We start from the raw sequence: 23,264 nt of genomic DNA, 5'->3' as shown, positions 1-23,264 counted from the left end.
GACTTATTTATTTTGATTTTATAGTTTATGAAGCTTGAGTTTTAGTACTTGTTATTGATTGCAACCACTGGCTGTTGATTTTTAGTATGTGTCTAAGCGGAGAGATGCTCTTATCCCACGTAAAGGCCTGGGCAGATATGAGGTGGATGACCAGATAAGACCTGAAGAAAGGTACATTTTTGTATCCTCAGCGGATTATGGCTTTATTAAGTTATTCTGCAGAAAAAACGAAAACCGTTTTTTTTCTGCAGCATTTCTGAATAATGTCATCATCCGCCAAAGCATCGTTTTTTTCTGCAGCATTTCTGGTGTTTTTTTTGTGCAGAATAACTGAATAAAGTCATAATCCGCTGAGGATACATTTCAGCTGCCGGTTTCTCAACGATGCTTTAACGAGGATATCGCGTCAAATTCCTGAATCTTGCCGCTTAGTTTTACCTCGTATGAATCAGGGCACATGTATTTTTGTAAAGTTGTATTTGAAGTACAGCAAAAAAACACTTTTAAGACCCCCCTTATGAAGTAGTTTAGGCCAAAAAAAAAAATAGGTCTGTTTACGGTAACCCGACCGACCCTAGTTTTTTCGCGCGACCCTAGACTTTTTTTTGGCATTTGGGGAAAAAAAAAAAAAAAAATCTTGGTTTTTTTTTGCAAAATAACGTAAAAATATGTTTTTTTGGGAAAAAAAAAAAAAAAAAAAAAAAAACAATCCCGACCTACCGACCCTATTTTTTGGGCCTATGTTACCGTAAACAGACCTATTTTTTTTTTTGGCCTTATCGTCCTTTTAATTCTGTATTTTATATGTCGGTGAACTTCTTTGTGTTAACACATGATCCCTCGGCTCAGTTCGGGAGAAGAACAAGAATTGGTGAACAGACAAGAGGAACGAGTGTGCCTGTCTTTCGTCTTTATTTGCTCCTTAGTCTTCTTACAGAACTGAGCAACTTTTGTTCGACAATTTTGTTTTGTATCTGCATTACAACACACAACAAAACTACTGTACAATGTGGAACAGCTGTAGACAAAACTGAGATGATGCTTTAAACGTGCGATACAATAATTATGTCGTAGTAGTCCCCAATACACTATACTGCACAGCAATACGCTACACTACCACACAACTACTCTACACTACACTACACAACACACACTACTATCACACAACACTACACCACACCTCACCTCACTACACTGCACTACACCACATCACACCCCACTACATTACACCGCACCACACTACACTACACTACATAACACTGCAGCCCACTACACTACACCACATCACACTACACTACACTACATAACATCGCAGCCCACTATACTGCACCCATAGACCTATATTAGTCTAATATAGGTCCCTGCTACACCTCGCCACACTACACTACACTACACCACATTACACCCCACTACACTACACTACACCACACCGAACTACACTACACCTCACCACACCACACTACACTAGACCACATCTCACTCCACCTCACTACACGGGTGCACTCTCATTGTGCGTGTGACTAAGTTGTGTATTTTTGTTTTCTTAAACCCCCTATGGGCCTAAAGCCGAATAAAACCTTGAAACCTTAAAACCACATTACAACTCATCACACTGCACTACAATACAAAACACTACACTACACCACACCGCACTACACTACACCTCACCACACTACACTACATCACACTACACTACACCAAATTACACTACACTACACCTCACCACAATACACTACACCACACCGCACAACACTACACCACATCACACTGCAGAACACTACACCCGAGTCACTTCACTACACCATACCACACCACACCACACTACGCTACACCACACCCCACTACACTACACCACATCAAACTGAATTTTTTTGAAGTTCAAAGACACGTTTTTGCCTCAAAATCGAAAAACCGTCATATAAGAATGCCCATGTGTGAATGTGTAAGTGGAGCGTATAAGAATGTGTAAGTGGAGCGTGGTCGAATGTCCATGTGTGAATGGGTAAGTTGAGCGTAGTATAAAAATGTCCATGTGTGCGATGTGTAAGTGAGACATGGATGTGTTCATGACTGAATGCGTAAGCACAATGCAAGGAATGGCCAGAGAGGTATGTGGGAGGTGTGTTTATAACCTGCCCTGTTATATAGTGCTATATGTCTTATGTAAAACAATGTCCTGTTTGTATTATTGTTATGTACCACGCCTGAATTTCTCTATGAGATAATAAAGTATTCTTATTATTCTTATTCTCATACACTACACCACATCACACTACACCACACCACACCACATCACACCCAGGTACTACATTACACTACACTACAATACAATACACACTGAAACAGCACACTACAATGCACAACACTGTAATTAAATACACTGCAATAAAATACAGTTCCGTGGAGTTCAATTTGAGAGTACAGAAAACAATAAATATGTCTACAACAAAACAAAAGTGTGTTAGTGCCTTGCTTCAAATGTGTGTCAACGTGCTGCTTCAAAGGCGTGTCAGCGTCTTGCTTCAAAGGTGTGTCGGTGTCTTGCTCCAAAGGTGTGTCAGTGTCTTGCTCCAAAGGTGTGTCGGTGTCTTGCTCCAAAGGTGTGTCGGTGTCTTACTTCACAGGTGTGTCAGTGTCTTGCTCCAAAGGTTTGTCAGCGTCTTGCTTCAAAGGTGTGTCAGTGTCTTGCTCGAAAGGTGTGTCAGTGCCTTACTTCACAGGTGTGTCAGTGTCTTGCTCCAAAGGTGTGTCAGTGTCTTGCTCCAAAGGTGTGTCAGTGTCTTGCTTCAAATGTGTGTCAGTGTCTTGCTTCAAATGTGTGTCAGTGTCTTGCTTGAAAGGTGTGTTAGTGTCTTGCTTTAACAGTGTGTCAGTGACTTGTTCGCAAGGTGTGACAGTGTCTTGCTCTAAAGGTGTGTCAGCTCCTTCAAAGATGTGTCAGTGCCTTGCTTCAAAGGTATGTCAGTGCCTTGCTTTAAAGGTGTGTCAGCTCCTTACTTCAAAGATGTGTCAGTGCCTTGCTTCAAAGGTATGTCAGTGCCTTGCTTTAAAGGTATGTCAGTGCCTTGCTCCAAAGGTGTGTCAGTGTCTTGCTTTAAAGATGTGTCAGTGACTTGTTCGCAAGGTGTGTCAGTGTTTTGCTCTAAAGGTGTGTCAGCTCCTTCAAAGATGTGTCGGTGCCTTGCTTCAAAGGTATGTCAGTGCCTTGCTTTAAAGGTATGTCAGTACCTTGCTTCAAAGTTATGTCAGTGCCTTACTTCACTGTGTCTTGCTCCAAAGTTGTGTCAGTGTCTTGCTTCAAAGGTATTTCAGTGTCTTGCTCCAAAACTGTGTCAGTGCCTTGCTCGAAAACAGTTTCAGTGCCTTGCTTTAAAGGTGTTTCAGTGTCTTCCTTCATAGGTGTGACAGTGCCTTGCTTTAAAGGTGTTTCAGTGTCTTCCTTCATAGGTGTGACAGTGCCTTGCTTTAAAGGTGGGTCAGTGTCTTCCTTCATAGGTGTGACAGTGCCTTGCTTTAAAGATATTTTTTTTGTGACAGTGCCTTGCTTTAAAGGTGTTTCAGTGTCTTCCTTCATAGGTGTGACAGTGCCTTGCTTTAAAGATATTTTTTTTGTGACAGTGCCTTGCTTTAAAGGTGTTTCAGTGTCTTCCTTCATAGGTGTGACAGTGCCTTGCTTTAAAGGTGTTTCAGTGTCTTCCTTCATAGGTGTGACAGTGCCTTGTTTTAAAGGTGTTTCATTGTCTTCCTTCATAGGTGTGACAGTGCCTTGCTTTAAAGGTGTTTCAGTGTCTTCCTTCATAGATGTGACAGTGCCTTGCTTTAAAGGTGTTTCAGTGTCTTCCTTCATAGGTGTGACAGTGCCTTGCTTTAAAGGTCACTGTTTTCCTCAAACGGTATTTTAGTGCCTTGTCCCAGAGGTGTGTCAGTGTCTTGTTTCAAATGTGTGTCAGCGTGCTGCTTCAATGGTGTGTCAGTGTCTTGCTCCAAAGGCGTGTCAGCATCTTGCTTCAAAGGTGGGTCAGTGTCTTGCTCCAAAGGTGTGTCAATGTCTTGCTCCAAAGGTGTGACATTGTCTTACTTGAAAGGTGTGTCAGTGTCTTACTTCAAAGGTGTGTCAGTGTCTTGCCTCAAAGGTGTGTCAGCGTCTTGTTTCAAAAGTGTGTCAGTGTCTTACTTCAAAAGTGTGTCAGAGTCTTGCTCCAAAGGTGTGTCAGTGTCTTGCTCCAAAGGTGTGACATTGTCTTACGTGCATGAAAGGTGTGTCAGTGTCTTACTTCAAAGATGTGTCAGTGCCTTGCTTCAAAGGTATGTCAGTGCCTGTCTTCAAAGATGTGTCAGTGTCTTGCCTCAAAGGTGTGTCAGTGCCTTGCTTCAAAGGTATGTCAGTGCCTGTCTTCAAAGGTGTGTCAGTGTCTTGCCTCAAAGGTGTGTCAGCTCCATACTTTAAAGATGTGTCAGTGCCTTGCTTCAAAGGTATGTCAGTGCCTGTCTTCAAAGGTGTGTCAGTGTCTTGCTCCAAAGGTGTGTCAGTGTCTTGCTCCAAAGGTGTGTCAGTGTCTTGCTTCAAAGGTGTGTCAGTGTCTTGCTCCAAAAGTGTGTCAGTGTCTTGCTTCAAAGTTGTGTCAGTGTCTTGCTCTAAAAGTGTGTCAGTGTCTTGCTTCAAAGATGTGTCAGTGTCTTGCTCCAAAAGTGTGTCAGTGTCTTGCTCCAAAGGTGTGTCAGTGTCTTGCTCCAAAGGTATGTCAGTGTCTTGCTCCAAAAGTGTGTCAGTGTCTTGTTCCAAAGGTGTGTCAGTGTCTTGCTCCAAAAGTGTGTCAGTGTCTTGCTCCAAAGGTGTGGCAGTGTCTTGCTCCAAAAGTGTGTCAGTGTCTTGCTCCAAAGGTGTGTCAGTGTCTTGCTCCAAAGGTGTGTCAGTGTCTTGCTCCAAAGGTGTGTCAGTGTCTTGCTCCAGAGGTGTTTCAGTGTCTTGCTCCAGAGGTGTGTCAGTGTCTTGCTCCAGAGGTGTGTCCGTGTCTTGCTCCAGAGGTGTGTCAGTGTCTTGCTCCAGAGGTGTGTCAGTGTCTTGCTCCAAAAGTGTGTCAGTGTCTTGCTCCAAAGGTGTGTCAGTGTCTTTCCCCCAAAAGTGTGTCAGTGTCTTGCTTCAAAGGTGTGTCAGTGTCTTGCTCCAAAGGTGTGTCAGTGTCTTGCTCCAAAGGTGTGTCAGTGTCTTGTTCCAAAAGTGTGTCAGTGTCTTGCTCCAGAGGTGTTTCAGTGTCTTGCTCCAGAGGTGTGTCATTGTCTTTCTCCAGAGTTGTGTCAGTGTCTTGCTCCAAAGGTGTGTCAGTGTCTTGCTCCAGAGGTGTGTCAGTGTCTTGCTCCAGAGGTGTGTCAGTGTCTTGCTCCAGAGGTGTGTCAGTGTCTTGCTCCAGAGGTGTGTTAGTGTCTTGCTCCAGAGGTGTGTCAGTGTCTTGCTCCAGAGGTGTGTCAATGTCTTGCTCCAGAGGTGTGTCAGTGTCTTGCTCCAACGGTGTGTCAGTGTCTTGCTCCAGAGGTGTGTCAGTGTCTTGCTCCAGAGGTGTGTCAGTGTCTTGCTCCAGAGGTGTGTCAGTGTCTTGCTCCAGAGGTATGTTAATGTCTTGCTCCAGAGGTATGTTAGTGTCTTGCTCCAAAGGTGTGTCAGTGTCTTGCTCCAGAGGTGTGTCAGTGTCTTGCTCCAGAGGTGTGTCAGTGTCTTGCTCCAGAGGTGTGTCAGTGTCTTGCTCCAAAAGTGTGTCAGTGTCTTGTTCCAAAGGTGTGTCAGTGTCTTTCCCCAAAAAATGTGTCAGTGTCTTGCTCCAAAGATGTGTCAGTGTCTTGCTCCAAAGGTGTGTCAGTGTCTTGCTCCAAAGGTGTGTCAGTGTCTTGTTCCAAAAGTGTGTCAGTGTCTTGCTCCAGAGGTGTGTCAGTGTCTTGCTCCAGAGGTGTGTCAGTGTCTTGCTCCAGAGTTGTGTCAGTGTCTTGCTCCAAAGGTGTGTCAGTGTCTTGCTCCAGAGGTGTGTCAGTGTCTTGCTCCAGAGGTGTGTCAGTGTCTTGCTCCAGAGGTGTGTTAGTGTCTTGCTCCAGAGGTGTGTCAGTGTCTTGCTCCAGAGGTGTGTCAATGTCTTGCTCCAGAGGTGTGTCAGTGTCTTGCTCCAACGGTGTGTCAGTGTCTTGCTCCAGAGGTGTGTCAGTGTCTTGCTCCAGAGGTGTGTCAGTGTCTTGCTCCAGAGGTGTGTCAGTGTCTTGCTCCAGAGGTGTGTCAGTGTCTTGCTCCAGAGGTGTGTCAGTGTCTTGCTCCAGAGGTGTGTCAGTGTCTTGCTCCAGAGGTGTGTTAGTGTCTTGCTCCAGAGGTGTGTCAGTGTCTTGCTCCAGAGGTGTGTCAGTGTCTTGCTCCAAAGGTGTGTCAGTGTCTTGCTCCAAAAATGTGTCGGTGTCTGGCTTCAAAGGCGTTTCAGTGCCTTGCTTCAAAGGCGTTTCAGTGCCTTGCTCCAAAGATGATTCAGTGTTCTGCGGCAAAGATGTTTCAATGACATGCTCAATGGTTGTTTCAGCGACTTGCTCCGTGGACGACTCCACCTCTAGGTTCTCCCTCATTTTCCGCTATGTCAGTCCCCGCTCCCTCTTCCGTGTTGTGCTGTGAAGCGTGCAGCCGCCTGACGTTGATCCTAGCCTTGAACAGAAAATAAAAGCCTACTGCATGACCAATAGGTTAAACCAAAACAACACACACACACGTCCCCTTTTTCTGTGTCCTGTTCTTTGTCATCCTTTCTCGATGTTTCTGTGTCCCCTGACAATTAAACATTTGTGAAGCGCAAAAAAAATGAAGAACAAGAAAGGTGAGTTGATGGAACGTTCCAGCATAGACCTATATTAGGTCCCTGGTTCCAGTAACTAAACTGTTTCCGATTTACTTTTCTGTATTACGTGTGTGGCCTGTCAAATGCATTCAAAGGCAAAACATTGACATCTGTGTTGTTTTTGTTATGGCGAGTAAGAATTTCGTACATGACTGTGTTTCTCATCGGCAGTCACTGAATTTGTTCTTTTTTCTCTATTTATTTTTGTGTCTTAGATTTCAATCCTTGATTTTGGAACATATCAACCATGCTATCAGCATTGGATTTTTTCTAAAACACGAAGCCGAAATAGGATTTTGTTGTTTCTGACCTGTCCAAGGCGCTCCTTTGCCTCCGCTTGCCTCCTAGCAAGCAGGTATAGCGCCTCAGGCGGTCCTCACGTTTGTCCTGAATGCGTTCCATCAGCATGTTGAAGGTGTACAGGAAGGGGTTGATGGCAGAGTTGAGCGGCAGCACAAAGATGGCGATGGCCACGTTGACCTTGCCGGACACTGGCGTGCCTGTGGCGGTCAGCAGGCCGATGGGAAACCAGCAGAGAAAGTCCGACATGGCCACGGCAATGAGACGGCGGGCCAGCTTGAGGTCCCGGCTGGCGCTGCTTTTCTGGCTAATTACGTTCATCTTATTCTCCATCATTTTCTGATTCCAAAAACATATACATATGTTATATTTGGATTAAAAACAAGCTCTGAAAATTAAAAATATAAAAATTATTATCAATTGTTTTTCTCCAAATCAATTTAAAAACACTTTCATCTTATTCCTTGTCGGTTCCTGATTCCAAAAACATATAGATATGATATGTTTGGATTAAAAACACGCTCGGAAAGTTAAAACGAAGAGGTACAGAAAAGCGTGCTATCCTTCTCAGCGCAACGAATACCCCGCTCTTCTTGTTGTCAATTTCACTGCCTTCGCCATGAGCGGTGGACTGACGATGCTACGAGTATACGGTCTTGCTGAAAACTTGCATTGCGTTCAGTTTCATTCTGTGAGTTCGACAGCTACTTGACTAAATGTTGTATTTTCGCCTTACGCGACTTGTTTTTACATTTAGTCAAGTTTTGACTAAATGTTTTAACGTAGAGGGGGGAATCGAGACGAGGGTGTGGTGTATGTGTGTGTGTGTGTGTGTGTGTGTGTGTGTGTGTGTGTGTGTGTGTGTGTGTGTGTGTGTAGAGCGATGCAGACTAAACTACTGGACCGATCTTTATGAAATTTTACATGAGAGTTCCTGGGTATGATATCCCCATACGTTTGTTTCATTTTTTTGATAAATGTCTTTGATGACGTCATATCCGGCTTTTCGTGAAAGTTGAGGCGGCACTGTCACGCCCTCATTTTTCAACCAAATTGGTTGAAATTTTGGTCAAGTAATGTTCGACGAAGCCCGGACTTCGGTATTGCATTTCAGCTTGGTGGCTTAAAAATTAATTAATGACTTTGGTCTTTAAAAATCTGAAAATTGTAAAAAAAAAAATTTTTTTATAAAACGATCCAAATTTACGTTCATCTTATTCTCCATCATTTTCTGATTCCAAAAACATATAAATATGTTATATTTGGATTAAAAACAAGCTCTGAAAATTAAATATATAAAAATTATTTCCAAAATTAAATTTTCCAAATCAATTTAAAAACACTTTCATCTTATTCCTTGTTGGTTCCTGATTCCAAAAACATATAGATATGATATGTTTGGATTAAAAACACGCTCAGAAAGTTAAAACGAAGAGAGGTACAGAAAAGCGTGCTATCCTTCTCAGCGCAACTACTACCCCGCTCTTCTTGTCAATTTCACTGCCTTTGCCGTGAGCGGTGGTCTGACGATGCTACGAGTATACGGTCTTGCTGCGTTGCATTGCGTTCAGTTTCATTCTGTGAGTTCGACAGCTACTTGACTAAATGTTGTATTTTCGCCTTGCGCGACTTGTTCTTTCCTTCTTTCTTTCATTCCTTCCTTCTTTGTGTCTTTGTTTCTTAATTTCTTTGTTTGCTGAAGACTTTCAGCATACACGTGGCAGCAAATCATAAAACGAACATAACAAATTAAATCCTTTGTTTTATTTCAACGTTTCATCAAGGTGTCAATTTTAATACATATGCGGGCAATATCCCCGTGAAGTATGATAGTGTTTTTTTTAATCTAAATTTCCAAAACATTTAATCATCGATCACGATCCGCCGCAAATCTGTCTAGCCTTTCAAATGGAAGACGAACATCCTTTCATTTCAAAAACATAATAGCGTTTCTGTATTCTGAGAAGTGTGTGTGTGTGTGGTGTGTGTGTGTGTGTGCGTGTGTGCGTGTGTGTGTGTGCGTGTGTGTGTGTGTTTGTGTGTGTGTGTGTGTGTGTGTATGTACGTGTGTGTGTGTGTGTGTACGTATGTGTGTGTGTGTGTGTGTGTGTGTGTGTGTGTGTGTGTGCTCAAGTTATTACGTAATTAAGCAGGCTGACGACGGGCGTAATGGCCTAGTGAATAAGACGCCGTCTCCCAAGCGGAAGGTCTAGGTTTCGATCCCCGCCGCGCCTGGTGGGTTAAGGGTAGAGAATTTTCTGATCTCCCAGGTCAACTGATGTGCAGACCTGCTAGTGCCTTTTCATCCTTCGTTTGTTCACGCAACCACAAGAACAAATACGTACGGAAAAGATTATGTAATCCACGTCAGAGTTCGGTGGGTTATAGAAACACAATAATACCAAGCATGCATCCCCCGAAAGCGGCGTATGGCTGCCTAAATGGCGGGGAAAACTCGATTCCTTGGGAGTTTCAGCCCAAGAACGAAGAAGAGGAATAGAAGCATGCTGACATGAGTGTATCCACGGGACGGGATGCCTATATCTTCTGAGCAGAGTGTTACAAAACTAATACGGCAGCGCTGACTGCCAGCACTGACACATAATGATCCAGCTGGATCTCCAAACTAACTCCATGACTCTCCTTGAAACCACCTCCGGCTCGGGTGCCTCGTTAACCGGGAGCTAGAGCGCGACAACCATCCCACCCTTGCGGTGGCCCATTTCTTCTTTTTTTCTTTCTTTTTTTCTTCTTTTTTCCCCCCTTTTTTCCCCCATCTAAAGTCGGGGTCAAACCCGGGAACATGCCCCAAATGGTTTTTCCGTGAGGGCGTTAAACATTACTTATCATACAAAACTATCGCTTTGAGCTTGTAACTATTTACTTTTTAGCATTGTTTTTTTTCCATAACGAGCTTCTTTTTTTTTAAATGTGTGCGTGTGAATGTCGGATGAGATAGAATAACGACGTATTTATTTTTTGTTGGCATGCCTGATGAGATAGGAAAACGACGTATTTACGCATTGTTTATAGATTCACGATTGCGAAACTATCACTTATTGCTTGTGTAATAATACCGGAGAAGAATGTATACGTGTACTTTTTTAGTTTAACCAGTTCTAGTGCATTGTTGGCAAAAGATTGATATTCAACAGAAGAGACACTTCTTCATGCCCCTGTTTGCTTGCGTATAATGAGATCGGAGAAGGACGTGTGTGTGTGTTTTAGTTTATAGAGTTCAAGTTCATTGCTGGCATGCGACAGAATATCGATATTCAACATATAATTAGACTCGTCTCTCACTTATTGGATACAAGTGTGGTTATCGGAGAATGACGTGTGTGCTCTGAGTTCGAGCTTGCAAAAGATCGATATTGAATATAACAGACTATTTTCTACGTCACCTATTGCTTGTATGATTAGACTGGAAAATGACATTTACTCTTCATGCAATTCATAGTGTTTTCATTCATAATGCTCAGACGTTCAATATTTAACAGAACTGATTCATCTTCATACCACATTTTGCTTGTGTGATCACATATTTAGTATTTAGTTCATACAGTTCGTGTTTACTGCTGGCAAAATATCGATGTTCAACATGACTGACTCTTCTTTACGTCACTTGTTGCTTGTGTGATGAGATCAGAAAATGACGTATTTACTCCTTACGTTTTTGTCTACCATTACTGACTTATTGGCTCACGTAAGTGTAGCCTATGCGATCGTAACTTTGTCTGTCTGTGCGTGCGTGTGTGCGTGCGTGTGTATGTCTGTGGTAGAAACTTTAACATTTCGTCATTTTAAGACGTCACATTATGACGTAAGAGGGTTAGACGTCACGCGAAGGAATTACTGAAAGTCTCGGTCATTGTTATTTTGAGCGGGCCGAGACTAGTTGGCAGTCGTGTCCCTGTAACTAGTGTAAGTAGGTGCTACATGCAGACAGACATATCTAGATCTAGTGTCTCGCTTTCTTGCACAGTGTCACCTATGCTTACTGTGTGTGTGTGTGTGTGTATGTGTGTATGTGTGACAGAGTGATTGAGTTTGTGTTACTGTTTGTCGATTTCTTACGTGAGCCTTGAAGGCTTCGCCTCTTGTTTTCACATTACTTTTAGCCGTGTGTGGAACAATCTAAAAAAAATGTGTTTATTCGTTTATTGCGTTCCAATGTCGATATTTACCATAACTGACTCAATTTCACATCAGGGTTGTGCTTGAGCTATGGGATTTGAGTGACATATTGACTCATTCGATATCAACCATAACTGACTCAACTTTGCACAGTGAAAATGGTTAGCCCTCGTAAAATAGACACCGCATGTGCGTTTGAGATACTGTGTTTTAAAGGTACTTTCTTTCCCGAAGGAAAAAATATTTCCTAACCTTTGGACTTTAAAAAACAAACATTTTGTGTGTGTGTGTGTGGTGGGGGGGGGTGGCATGCATATGCTACCGAAACCATGCTAGCCGTCATGTAACAGCCCGGGAACTTGAATTCATTTTGTAACCGACACATTAGTCAATCAATCAATATGAGGCTTATATCGCGCGTATTCCGTGGGTACAGTTCTAAGCGCAAGGATTTATTTATTTATTTATTTTTTATTTTAATTTTATGCAATTTATATCGCGCACATATTCAAGGCGCAGGGATTTATTTATGCCGTGTGAGATGGATTTTTTTTACACAATACATCACGCATTTACATCGGCCAGCAGATCGCAGCCATTTCGGTGCATATCCTACTTTTCACGGCCTATTATTCCAAGTCACACGGGTATTTTGGTGGACATTTTTATCTATGCCTATACAATTTTGCCAGGAAAGACCCTTTTGTCAATCGTGGGATCTTTAACGTGCACACCCCAATGTAGTGTACACGAAGGGACCTCGGTTTTTCGTCTCATCCGAAAGACTAGCACTTGAACCCACCACCTAGGTTAGGAAAGGGGGGAGAAAATTGCTAACGCCCTGACCCAGTTAACATATTCAAAAATCATTTTAGCATATAAAAAAATAAAACTTGTCACAGGAAGCAGCAACCAGTCTGTTGACGTCTGGTGCGCATTTAAGTGGAAAGACACTGTTATTCTATGTAAAAGCCCAAAAGTACAAGTGCCTGTCTATTCGTGTAAACGATCTATCACATTGAACTGAATTGTGTTGTACTGAATTGTCCAGTCCTGACAGACACCGGACTACTTCCTGCAGACCTGCCAACTCCACTGCAGTGAGAGGAAACATGTCTGGCCCACAGGGACATCGCTGCACACCAAGCTATGGGGCAACACTCAGGACCTGGAAATGACAGCCCACTTCGTCAACATCACGGGCCAAAGAATCTAGACACAGCCATCGTCGAACGCTGAAGAAGAAGAAGAAGTCCTGTCCTGAATTGTGTTCTATTCTTTTCGTCTTGTGTTGTATTTTAAGTGTTCATTTTTCGCCAGATTTGCCCATGATTTTGCATGGGATAAGCACATCCTCCAACTTGGATATGTACCCAAATTTGACAGCTTGGCTGCTTCCTATGCATTATGGTAACACAAAATTGGCCCAAATTAACTTGCCATAGGCCGCCATTTAGGACATTAGTTCGTAAAAAGATACCACCCTGAACAGGAGGAAACCGGGTTGTAGGTTGCAAGTTGTGCCTAAATGGAAGATTGTTTTTGTTTAATGTAAAATACATAGCTAGTCCTAGCATATAACCACGTCATGTCATGTCCCAAATAGACACTAGTTCTGGGGACAGAAATATTAAGTTAGCATAGCATAGCGTAACATACTAAACGGAACTTTGGTGATTTTAAAGGTGGCTTACGCGTGAATTGAGGTACCTTTAAGCCACACAGATGCACCTTGACACTGCAAAGATCGAAGTTGCATGTCCACATTAAAAACATAGTTTATACACACATTTTATTCAGCAAGACGACGTCTGATACTTTTAACACTACTTGTAGTCATCTTGGAAATAACACAAAACTTGTGCAATTCGTGAAAGTTTCAATTTGGTTAGAAACTACTTCTGAAGTTGAGCAATATCGCTGAGGAAAGAGTACGTTTTAGATGTACAATATGACAATGTTTAAGGGCATTATCACAACGATATCCAAAGGATGCTAGGAGTGCAAGAGTGTTTTCATTGAGTTTATTTTGTCGTCAGTTCTGTTACTGAGTGAGTGGACTGAGTTGGACGCTGTCAGAAGATCTAACGGATCTATTTAAAATTATAACTGAGTGATCATCATGATTATCTGTGTCATGTGTCAGAGAATTTTGAAGCGAAAAAGGTTGCTGCTGTATTTCTTAGGACTGTGTTTATTGGTAGCGTTATTCTTCCGTGCGGAGAATTTCCATCACAAGTCAAGTGTTGAGGGTGAGTTTATTCTTACTCCCCTTTATTCCGTTTCAGTTCAATCAAGATAATTTTTGTTCGTGAAACATCTTAAGGTCCCTACACATTACACACAATCATACATAATAGGTACAGTTCTCGTGTAACCAAATATGTACACCACCTCTCCCCCGAAAGCGGCGTATGGCTGCCTGAATGTCGGGGTAAAAACGGCCATACACGTACAAATCCACTCGTGCAAAAACATGAGTAAACGTGGGAGTTTAGCCCATGAACGCAGAAGAAGAAGAAGAAGAAGAAGAAGAAGTACACCACCTTAGATCTTCCCAGACCTTTACAGCTGAGAAGAGCATCCTTTCACAGGGACACATGTAATAAATGTCAAGTAGAAGGATGCTCTTATACCATGTAAAAGCCTAGAGATCTGTGCAGGCGCACATGATCGCTTACGCTTACGTGAAATGACCCTTTATCCATATAATTTTGCTTCATAAAATATATCGTAGGTCTTTGTAGATGACAACGACTTTGCAATTGAATGCAAACGCTGGACAACATGCAAAAACCACATACACCACACATCCAAAAGATCGTTAAACTTGCTTGAATTTTTATCAGGCACACACAGAATTCTAAATTCCGTTTCTCGATTTTTCTTTTAGGTTTCCTTCAGTGCTGTTTTGAAATGTATTTTTCAGGTGTCAAAAAATCTGAGCCGTATTATGCAAAGGTGAGTATGATTTGTATTTTCTGTATTATCAACAAATTTGCATTGGCATGATTACATACATTTATAGCTTAAACATCACTCGTTCCCAATTTCTCCTTGTGAAACGCTGACTTATTATTTCCTAGGTTTCAAATAAATGTAACTGGTAGACTGCTTAGCTGGTTACTTATTTGGCTTTCACTTAAATTCTCTGATGTAGATTATTTATTGTAATGTATTGTATTGTATTGTATTGTATCGTATCGTATCGTATCGTATCGTATCGTATTGTATTGTATTGTATTGTATTGTATTGTATTGTATTGTACTGGATTAGATTGGATTGGATTGGATTGGATTGAATTCGATTTGATTAGATTGTACATGTATTGTATTGGATTGTGTTTTAATTGCATTGAACTGAATTGTGTTGTACTGAATTGTCCTGTCCTGAATTGTATTCTATTCTTTTCAATTCAATCGTCTTGTGTTGTATTTCGAGTGTTCATTTTTCGCCAGATATCCTCACAGAGGTTGTCGTCAGGGAAAGTGGCGGAGAGATTAGAAGAACGACGGCGTCGCATGCTGGAGGTGTGTCGTCATGGCAACGTCAGCATCATCACCAGTGACGCCGCCTCTCGTTTTATATTCCCAACCGCCACCTCCCCCACCGTACTCTACTGTCCCGTACCCGCTGTGGGTACGTGTTTGCTTTAAAGGCATGGTCCCTAATGTTTAAAAAAAATGTCAGAAATTAATCCCATTCTGAACAAAAAAGGCTCAGGCTGTTGGTGTTTGCTATGTGACCAAGTGGAGGGCTGGTCTGATCCCATGTAAAAGGTATGTGACCAAGTGGAGGGGTGGTCTGATCCCATGTAAAAGGTATGTGACCAAGTGGAGGGGTGGTCTGATCCCATGTAAAAGGTATGTGACCAAGTGGAAGGGTGGTCTGATCCCATGTAAAAGGTATGTGACCAAGTGGAGGGCTGGTCTGATCCCATGTAAAAGGTATGTGACCAAGTGGAGGGCTGGTCTGATCCCATGTAAAAGGTATGTGACCAAGTGGAAGGGTGGTCTGATCCCATGTAAAAGGTATGTGACCAAGTGGAGGGCTGGTCTGATCCCATGTAAAAGGTATGTGACCAATGCAAGTGGAGGGCTGGTCTGATCCCATGTAAAAGGTATGTGACCAAGTGGAAGGGTGGTCTGATCCCATGTAAAAGGTATGTGACCAAGTGGAGGGCTGGTCTGATCCCATGTAAAAGGTATGTGACCAAGTGGAGGGCTGGTCTGATCCCATGTAAAAGGTATGTGACCAAGTGGAGGGCTGGTCTGATCCCATGTAAAAGGTATGTGACCAAGTGGAAGGGTGGTCTGATCCCATGTAAAAGGTATGTGACCAAGTGGAGGGCTGGTCTGATCCCATGTAAAAGGTATGTGACCAAGTGGAGGGGTGGTCTGATCCCATGTAAAAGGTATGTGACCAAGTGGAGGGGTGGTCTGATCCCATGTAAAAGGTATGTGACCAAGTGGAGGGGTGGTCTGATCCCATGTAAAAGGTATGTGACCAAGTGGAGGGGTGGTCTGATCCCATGTAAAAGGTATGTGACCAAGTGGAGGGGTGGTCTGATCCCATGTAAAAGGTATGTGACCAAGTGGAGGGCTGGTCTGATCCCATGTAAAAGGTATGTGACCAAGTGGAGGGCTGGTCTGATCCCATGTAAAAGGTATGTGACCAAGTGGAGGGCTGGTCTGATCCCATGTAAAAGGTATGTGACCAAGTGGAGGGCTGGTCTGATCCCATGTAAAAGGTATGTGACCAAGTGGAGGGCTGGTCTGATCCCATGTAAAAGCCTGGCCAGATCTGAGAAGGTGAGACGAATCGTTTACACGGAAGGCTTTTGCCTTTAAACGGTGCTTGTGGATTATTTCTCATAGCCTTAAGAGCCGTGAAATCTTGTATACAACGAAGGAATACATCAAGGTAAATTGATAAATTTACTCTGTTTATTATCATTGCATGCTTTTACCTAACGGCATCAAAGAGATCAAGTTTTTTTTACAAGATTTGAAGTACCAGAAGTGATAATGATTGATTTTTAGAACCTTCTTTTACAGTGATAGATCTGAATGTAAATAGTCTGAAACGTAGAACTTGCCACGTGAAGTGAAAAAGAAAATAACTGCATCGGTCTCGAATAGCAGCTAGCATCTGCTGAAGGGACATTAAAACCCCAAAACCAACCAAAACCTAACGGCATATATTCATGTATGAATTTGTCATTTAATAAGAGAATACCGTTTTTATGTACCATATGTTTCTGTTTTGTGTGACGTCTGAAGAGCTTTGCAATGTTGAATAAATGGTTTGTGAACTTTTTTGTGTGCATTTTGAGAGGATTTTCCTGTACAAACCCTGTATAGATGCTTTTTCCGCATTTCTATTAGCATCGATGTACCTACGCAAGCTGATCGCGGCTGCCAACCACCTGAGAGAGGCAGTCAACTGGAAGGACAGGTTCCACGTGCGTGACGTCAGCGAGGGCTACGACAAGGCCGTCATGTTTCTCTTTGCAAGGTCAACAGTGGTCTCCATTTTTCCTTCTATCCCTTCTCTCTTTTTATATTTAGTCAAGTTTTGACTAAATATTTTAACATCGAGGGGGAATCGAAACGAGGGTCGTGGTGTATGTGCGTGTGTGTGTGTGTGCGTGTGTGCGTGTGTGTGTGTGTGTAGAGCGATTCAGACTAAACTACTGGACCGATCTTTATGAAATTTGACATGAGAGTTCCTGGGTATGAAATCCCCATACGTTTTTTTCATTTTTTTGATAAATGTCTTTGATGACGTCATATCCGGCTTTTCGTGAAAGTTGAGGCGGCACTGTCACGCCCTCATTTTTCAACCAAATTGGTTGAAATTTTGGTCAAGTAATCTTCGACGAAGCCCGGGGTTCGGTATTGCATTTCAGCTTGGTGGCTTAAAAATTAATTAATGACTTTGGTCATTAAAAATCGGAAAATTGTAAAAAAAAAAAAAATTTATAAAACGATCCAAATTTACGTTTATCTTATTCTCCATCATTTGCTGATTCCAAAAACATATAAATATGTTATATTCGGATTAAAAACAAGCTCTGAAAATTAAATATATAAAAATTATTATCAAAATTAAATTGTCCAAATCAATTTAAAAACACTTTCATCTTATTCCTTGTCGGTTCCTGATTCCAAAAACATATAGATATGATATGTTTGGATTAAAAACACGCTCAGAAAGTTAAAACAAAGAGAGGTACAGAAAAGCGTGCAACTACTACCCCGCTCTTCTTGTCAATTTCACTGCCTTTGCCATGAGCGGTGGACTGACGATGCTACGAGCATACGGTCTTGCTGAAAAATGGCAGCTACTTGACTAAATATTGTATTTTCGCCTTACGCGACTTGTTTACATTTAGTCAAGTTTTGACTAAATGTTTTAACATAGAGGGGGGAATCGAGACGATGGTCGTGGTGTATGTGTGTGTGTGTGTGTGTGTGTGTGTGTCTGTCTGTCTGTGTGTGTGTGTAGAGCGATCCAGACTAAACTACTGGGCCGATCTTTATGAAATTTGACATGAGAGTTCCTGGGTATGATATCCCCGGATGTTTTTTTCTTTTTTTCGATAAATACCTTTGATAACGTCATATCCGGATTTTTGTAAAAGTTGAGGCGGCACTGTCACACCCTCATTTTTCCATTAAATTGATTGAAATTTTGGCAAAGCAATCTTCGACGAAGGCCGGGGTTTGGTATTGCATTTCAGCTTGGTGGCTTAAAAACTAATGAGTGAGTTTGGTCATTAAAAATCGCAAACTTGTAATTAAAATTATTTTTTTATTAAACGATCCAAAAACAATTTCATCTTATTCTTCGTCATTTTCTGATTCCAAAAACATATACATATGTTATATTTGGATTAAAAACAAGCTCTGAAAATTAAAAATATAAAAATTATGATCAAAATTAAATTTCCGAAATCTAAAAACTATTTCATCTTATTCCTTGTCGGTTCCTGATTCCAAAAACATATAGATATGATATGTTTGGATTAAAAACACGCTCAGAAAGTTAAAACGAAGAGAGGTACAGTAAAGCGTTCTATGAAGCACAGCGCAATCGCTACCGCGCCAAACAGGCTCGTCGTCACTTTCACTGCCTTTTGCACTAGCGGCGGACTACGTTCAGTTTCATTCTGTGAGTTCCACAGCTTGACTAAATGTAGTAATTTCGCCTTACGCGACTTGTTTTAATATTTTTTTTAATGTAAGCAATTTTTAATCTTTACTTAATGTTCAAGGAGAGTTCGACTGTAATTCCAATCCTACCTATTCTTATTTTTCGCGCATGTGTTTGTTCGTGTTTTCCAAGCTCCGATTCTTTCGTCGTGAGCATTGGATCTTAATTATCGATAACCGTTGGGCTTAAAACAGGTGCTTCAAAGTGCAGATTTAACGCGGCCTCAGTGGATGATTTCATTTTTACATTTAGTCAAGTTTTGATTAAATGTTTTAACGTAGAGGGGGGAATCGAGACGAGGGTCGTGGTGTATGTGTGTGTGTGTGTGTGTGTGCGTGTGTGTGTGTGTGTGTGTGTGTGTGTGTGTGTGTGTGTGTGTGTCTGTGTGTGTGTGTGTGTGTCTGTCTGTCTGTCTGTCTGTCTGTCTGTCTGTCTGTGTGTGTAGAGAGATTCAGACCAAACTACTGGAACGATCTTTATGAAATTTGACATGAGAGTTCCTGGGAATGATATCCCCGGATGTTTTTTTCTTTTTTTCGATAAATACCTTTGATGACGTCATATCCGGCTTTTTGTAAAAGTTGAGGCGGCACTGTCACACCCTCATTTTTCAATCAAATTGATTGAAATTTTGGCCAAGCAATCTTCGACGAAGGCCGGACTTCGGTATTGCATTTCAGCTTGGTGGCTTAAAAATTAATTAATGACTTTGGTCATTAAAAATCTGAAAATTGTAAAAAAAAAAATTATAAAACGATCCAAATTTACGTTCATCTTATTTTTCATCATTTCCTGATTCCAAAAACATATAAATATGTTATATTTGGATTAAAAACGAGCTCTGAAAATTAAAAATATAAAAATTATGATCAAAATTAAATTTTCCAAATCAATTTAAAAACACTTTCATCTTATTCCTTGTCGGTTCCTGATTCCAAAAACATATAGATAAGATATGTTTGGATTAAAAACACGCTCAGAAAGTTAAAACGAAGAGAGGTACAGTAAAGCGTGCTATGAAACACAGCGCAACCGCTTTCGCGCCAAACAGGCTCGTCACTTTCACTGCCTTTTGCACTAGCGGCGGACTACGTTCAGTTTCATTCTGTGAGTTCCACAGCTTGATTAAATGTAGTAATTTCGCCTTACGCGACTTGTTTACATCTGCAATGAATATGTATCACGGCCGCAATAAAAAACAAGTCGCGTAAGGCGAAATTACTATATTTAGTCAAGCTGTGGAACTCACAGAATGAAACTGAACGTAGTCCGCCGCTAGTGCAAAAGGCAGTGAAAGTGACGAGCCTGTTTGGCGCGGTAGCGATTGCGCTGTGCTTCATAGCACGCTTTACTGTACCTCTCTTCGTTTTAACTTTCTGAGCGTGTTTTTAATCCAAACATATCATATCTATATGTTTTTGGAATTAGGAACCCACAAGGAATAAGATGAAATAGTTTTTAAAACGATTTCGGAAATTTAATTTTGATCATAATTTTTATATTTTTTATTTTCAGAGCTTGTTTTTAATCCAAATATAACATATGTATATGTTTTTGGAATCAGAAAATGACGAAGAATAAGATGAAATTGTTTTTGGATCGTTTAATAAAAAAATAATTTTAACTACAAGTTTCCGATTTTTAATGACCAAACTCACTCATTAGTTTTTAAGCCACCAAGCTGAAATGCAATACCAAACCCCGGCCTTCGTCGAAGATTGCTTTGCCAAAATTTCAATCAATTTAATGGAAAAATGAGGGTGTGACAGTGCCGCCTCAACTTTTACAAAAATCCGGATATGACGTCATCAAAGGTATTTATCGAAAAAAAGAAAAAAACATCCGGGGATATCATACCCAGGAACTCTCATGTCAAATTTCATAAAGATCGGCCCAGTAGTTTAGTCTGAATCGCTCTACACACACACAGACAGACAGACAGACACACACACACACACACACACACATACACCACGACCCTCGTCTCGATTCCCCCCTCTATGTTAAAACATTTAGTCAAAACTTGACTAAATGTAAAAATGGAGACCGCAACAAATAAAGGTTATTTTATACTGGCAAGGAAACATTAACACGTGGTTTTGTGAGTCAAACACTCGGACTTGGAATTTCACACAAAATTGAAAGTCAAACACCTGGTCGAGTTAACATTTTAGTCGGGTGGTAAGCCGTGGACAAAATGCACGAAGCAATTGAAATTATGATGCTTAGAGGAGTGAGTTGAGTGTTTAAAGAGATTCTGGAACAGCTAGTCACAGAAACTAGTGTTACCTACTCGGAAATGCGAAATGTATGTACTCCGGGCGGGATAAATGTAATTACTGTGGCCAATTTAAAACTTATAGCAGGCTCGATATATATAGCGAGCTGTTTTTAACCTAACGGCTTTCCATACTTTATTGTACGCATGCGTGCATGTTCGGATTTTAAAAAAAAAGTAGATACAGAATAGATTTTAGGAAGTAAATTCCTTTCCCAATCCGGGGATTGAACCTTAACCGATTCGAACTTTTAGTCATTAAATTTCTCATCCGTGGAACAAAGAAAAAAACAGTTATCAGATTAATCTAAGTTCATTTCATATCAAATGTTATACCCGATTGCTGGGAAATCCGGGTCGCTTACTCCCAGTGAAAAACTAAAAGCAACAAGATTCGGGCTAGACATGAGTAGGCACTAGGCGTGAGTAGGTGCATACAGTAAATGAAATGAAGAAAAACAAATTCAGGCGCGTGTAATTCAGATAATGCGATTACAAAAATTGATGTATAGAGAAACAGAATCATAGTTGTCTATTTATTTATATTATGTATTTACATATCTGAAAATGTTTATCCCTTCCGTTTTCCCGACTGACTAGAGAGCCCTACTCACGGATCTTTGCGGCCTACGTCAGTAAATTGTGGGTACCCAATCAGGAGTTTTGGCGAGCAGCGGGCGGTCCCATCATCGGCACTGTTCGGGAAGATCCACCAATTTCCGACCTGGCCTGCGGACATGACGTCACCTTTGCCGAGCTGGTTCGTTACGTCATCGTCAACGCTGAGAGAGGCAAACGTGTCCATGGCATCTTCACTCCTGTCTATCAGAGATGCGAGGTAAGTCATTGCGAACTGTACAGAACTGGCGTAAAGCGGAAATATCCGGTAAAACTTTACGTCAATATTTGATTGAATGTAAAAAAAGCACACAAAAACACGAAAATACAGTTTTTTGGGGTTCATTGGGGAATTCTTTGCTCGTACGACAGGTGTACTCGGAGTAAAAATTTCCTAACGAGATTTTTACTCGGTAGTAATTGTTTTGTGGAGTACTGCACCGGCAGATTTACTTCATTTTTTATATCACTTTACGCGACATGGTTTTGTTTGTTTTTCTGTTTTGTTGTTGTTGGTGGTGGTTTTTTCTCAGTTGTTTTCGTTGATGTTGTTTCTTATTATTATCATTGGCATTTTTGTTCTTCTGAAATGAGTCTTCGTTTTTCACCACCTAAATGAACTTAATGTCTCATTCCAGTATGGGCCACAATTGCCCGTCACTTTTAACGTGTGTGTGTGTGTGTGTGTGTGTGTGTGTGTGTGTGTGTGTGTGTGTGTGTGTGTGTGTGTGTGTGTGTGTGTGTGTGTGTATGAAACTGAAAAAAACACTATGTTGATGTTGGTAGGTGTGCCACTACAACTACGACTACATTGGACACATGGAGACGTTCAGCGAGGACGCCGCTTACATCCTCGACACCATCAACGTCAGAGTTCCCGCAGACTTTGAGGGTCTGGAAGATCGAGACCACGCCATTGTCGAGGATTACGTCTTTCAGACTTACGTCACACTCGCCGGTGACAAGTAAGGGGACTTTTTGGATTGGATTTTCGTGACACTAAATCTCCTCCTTATTGTTAGAACCCCTGCTGATAAATGTGGTTACAAATGTTAAGTTCTATCAAGTTAGTTATTTTTTGACAATGTCGATCTCATTCTAAATTCTCATTAGTATCGCTTGGGGAGATCGATAATTGTTCTGTTGCCAGTCTGTATTCAGTTTTGCCAGGTAGCTCTCTTTCTCATCTTCTCTGTTCCGTGAAGTTTCATGAAAGTGGGTCTTGGTAATGTCGACCAGAGTATCTCTATTCCTCTTTAATTGATTCTAGTTTTCAGTTTTAAACTACCCGCCCCAGCCATCCCCTTATTCCACTTTTACAATTGGTCAATAACTACTTTTTTTTCTTCACATACAGGGGGAAATGTGTGGACAAGTACAGGCTTCTACTCAGGGTGTGGCGAGCCCTGCAAATCCGAGGTTCAATTATCTTCAGCATGCGCTTCCCTCTCCCTTGGAAGGAAACTTTCAAACTCAAACGCTACGAATTGGAAATTCTACTGACAGACGCTATTCAAAAAAGCGCCGACGTCTTTGCGGTTCAAGCTCGAAAGTTTGACGAATCAGAGAGGTTGTCTCGGCGAGATTTGGTAACGAGGTCACGTGTTCTGCAAAGAAAAATGGCGCTCGCTTCGGCGTGGAGCACTGTTCCGATGGCAGACAGAGTGAAAGTGAGATATCTGTTCGATAATGAGTTCAAGATGTTTGGTTATGACCCCTTTCTCGAAGAAGTTTTTTCGCAGAAAGTGAGAGTCGACATCGATATTTTTGACCTTGCGACTGTTTGAATGAAGAAGGTAGAGATGCAAATTTTCAACCGGTCTTGTTTATTTGTCAAATATATGCTGTCATTTTC

The 23,264-nt window shown here is 41.5% G+C and overlaps 3 protein-coding genes across 4 annotated transcripts in view; 2 read left to right on the top strand and 1 right to left on the bottom strand.

Annotated features, from left to right (window-relative positions):
• The window catches only part of LOC138966655 (serine/arginine-rich splicing factor 4-like), a 25,158-nt gene extending 12,685 nt beyond the window's left edge, over positions 1-12,473 (top strand). The window contains exon 5 of the mRNA XM_070338952.1: positions 12,346-12,473. The gene's annotated coding sequence lies outside the window, so the exon portion shown is untranslated. The remainder of the gene's footprint in view (positions 1-12,345) is intronic.
• On the bottom strand, positions 4,271-6,591 carry LOC138967710 (clumping factor A-like). The gene is made up of 3 exons (XM_070340365.1): positions 6,245-6,591; positions 5,188-5,811; positions 4,271-5,138 (listed from the first exon to the last, which is right to left on the bottom strand). Exons 1-3 carry the CDS (start codon positions 6,589-6,591, stop codon positions 4,271-4,273), a joined length of 1,839 nt encoding a protein of 612 aa, XP_070196466.1.
• Positions 12,410-23,264, top strand: LOC138966657 (carbohydrate sulfotransferase 11-like). 2 transcript variants are annotated; one of them, XM_070338955.1, is made up of 7 exons: positions 12,410-12,546; positions 14,224-14,255; positions 14,754-14,934; positions 16,683-16,812; positions 21,392-21,629; positions 22,196-22,374; positions 22,767-23,264. In XM_070338955.1, the coding sequence occupies exons 3-7, from the start codon at positions 14,817-14,819 to the stop codon at positions 23,194-23,196; spliced, it is 1,095 nt and encodes a 364-aa protein (XP_070195056.1). In that variant the 5' UTR covers positions 12,410-12,546; positions 14,224-14,255; positions 14,754-14,816; the 3' UTR covers positions 23,197-23,264. The 2 variants fall into 2 exon arrangements, with proteins under 2 accessions (XP_070195056.1, XP_070195055.1); XM_070338954.1 differs by lacking the exon at positions 12,410-12,546 and adding an exon at positions 13,417-13,546.

Source organism: Littorina saxatilis, linkage group LG5 (genome assembly GCF_037325665.1).
Source record: "Littorina saxatilis isolate snail1 linkage group LG5, US_GU_Lsax_2.0, whole genome shotgun sequence".
NCBI lineage: Eukaryota > Metazoa > Mollusca > Gastropoda > Littorinimorpha > Littorinidae > Littorina > Littorina saxatilis.
This window is presented reverse-complemented; position numbering and strand designations above follow the sequence as displayed.

Excerpts from the sequence above, each read along its gene's own strand:
- LOC138967710 (XM_070340365.1), bottom strand. The coding sequence starts at position 6,591 with ATGAGGGAGAACCTAGAGGTGGAGTCGTCCACGGAGCAAGTCGCTGAA. Across the intron at positions 5,812-6,244 it reads GACACTGACACACCTCTGGA|CAAGACACTGACACATTTTT; the intron begins GCAAGACACTGA and ends ACATCTTTGGAG. Across the intron at positions 5,139-5,187 it reads GACACTGACACACCTTTGGA|CAAGACACTGACACACTTTT; the intron begins GCAAGACACTGA and ends ACACCTTTGAAG.
- LOC138966657 (XM_070338954.1), top strand. The coding sequence starts at position 13,417 with ATGATTATCTGTGTCATGTGTCAGAGAATTTTGAAGCGAAAAAGGTTG. Across the intron at positions 14,256-14,753 it reads CTGAGCCGTATTATGCAAAG|ATATCCTCACAGAGGTTGTC; the intron begins GTGAGTATGATT and ends ATTTTTCGCCAG. Across the intron at positions 14,935-16,682 it reads CTGTCCCGTACCCGCTGTGG|CATCGATGTACCTACGCAAG; the intron begins GTACGTGTTTGC and ends CATTTCTATTAG.